This window comes from Penaeus monodon, chromosome 21, assembly GCF_015228065.2.
Source record: "Penaeus monodon isolate SGIC_2016 chromosome 21, NSTDA_Pmon_1, whole genome shotgun sequence".
Classification (NCBI taxonomy): domain Eukaryota; kingdom Metazoa; phylum Arthropoda; class Malacostraca; order Decapoda; family Penaeidae; genus Penaeus; species Penaeus monodon.
In genome coordinates this window covers 36,764,185-36,764,492 of record NC_051406.1, presented here as the reverse complement: position 1 = coordinate 36,764,492, position 308 = coordinate 36,764,185, and the positions used below count along the sequence as shown (strand labels likewise).

Genomic DNA, 308 nt, shown 5'->3' with positions numbered 1-308 from the left:
CACCGTGCACCACGAACGGCAAAATCATGCTGGCATTTCTGTTAATGACTTGCCATTATCTGTAACTACCGTCTGTGTTGTTTTCTGTGACCTACCTGCTAATTAAAAGGCCGTAGACATTTGAACCCATCGGTTTCTTTCATATTTATTTACATTTCAGTTGACAATCAAAGTCCAGGATATGAACGATAACTCGCCAGAATTCGAGAAAGCGATCACCATTGCGAGCTTTACGCAGAATGATGAAAAGGGCAAAAGAATTGCTGTAATTCAGGTTAGGAAGAACGTTGTTGTTAGTATTTGATGGA

At 40.3% G+C, this 308-nt stretch overlaps 1 protein-coding gene across 1 annotated transcript in view; it reads left to right on the top strand.

The window, feature by feature from the left end:
• The window catches only part of LOC119586444 (cadherin-87A-like), a 12,418-nt gene that overhangs the window by 5,937 nt on the left and 6,173 nt on the right, over positions 1-308 (top strand). The window contains exon 9 of the mRNA XM_037935172.1: positions 161-274. Within this exon, the coding sequence (XP_037791100.1) occupies positions 161-274 (114 nt within the window). The remainder of the gene's footprint in view (positions 1-160; positions 275-308) is intronic.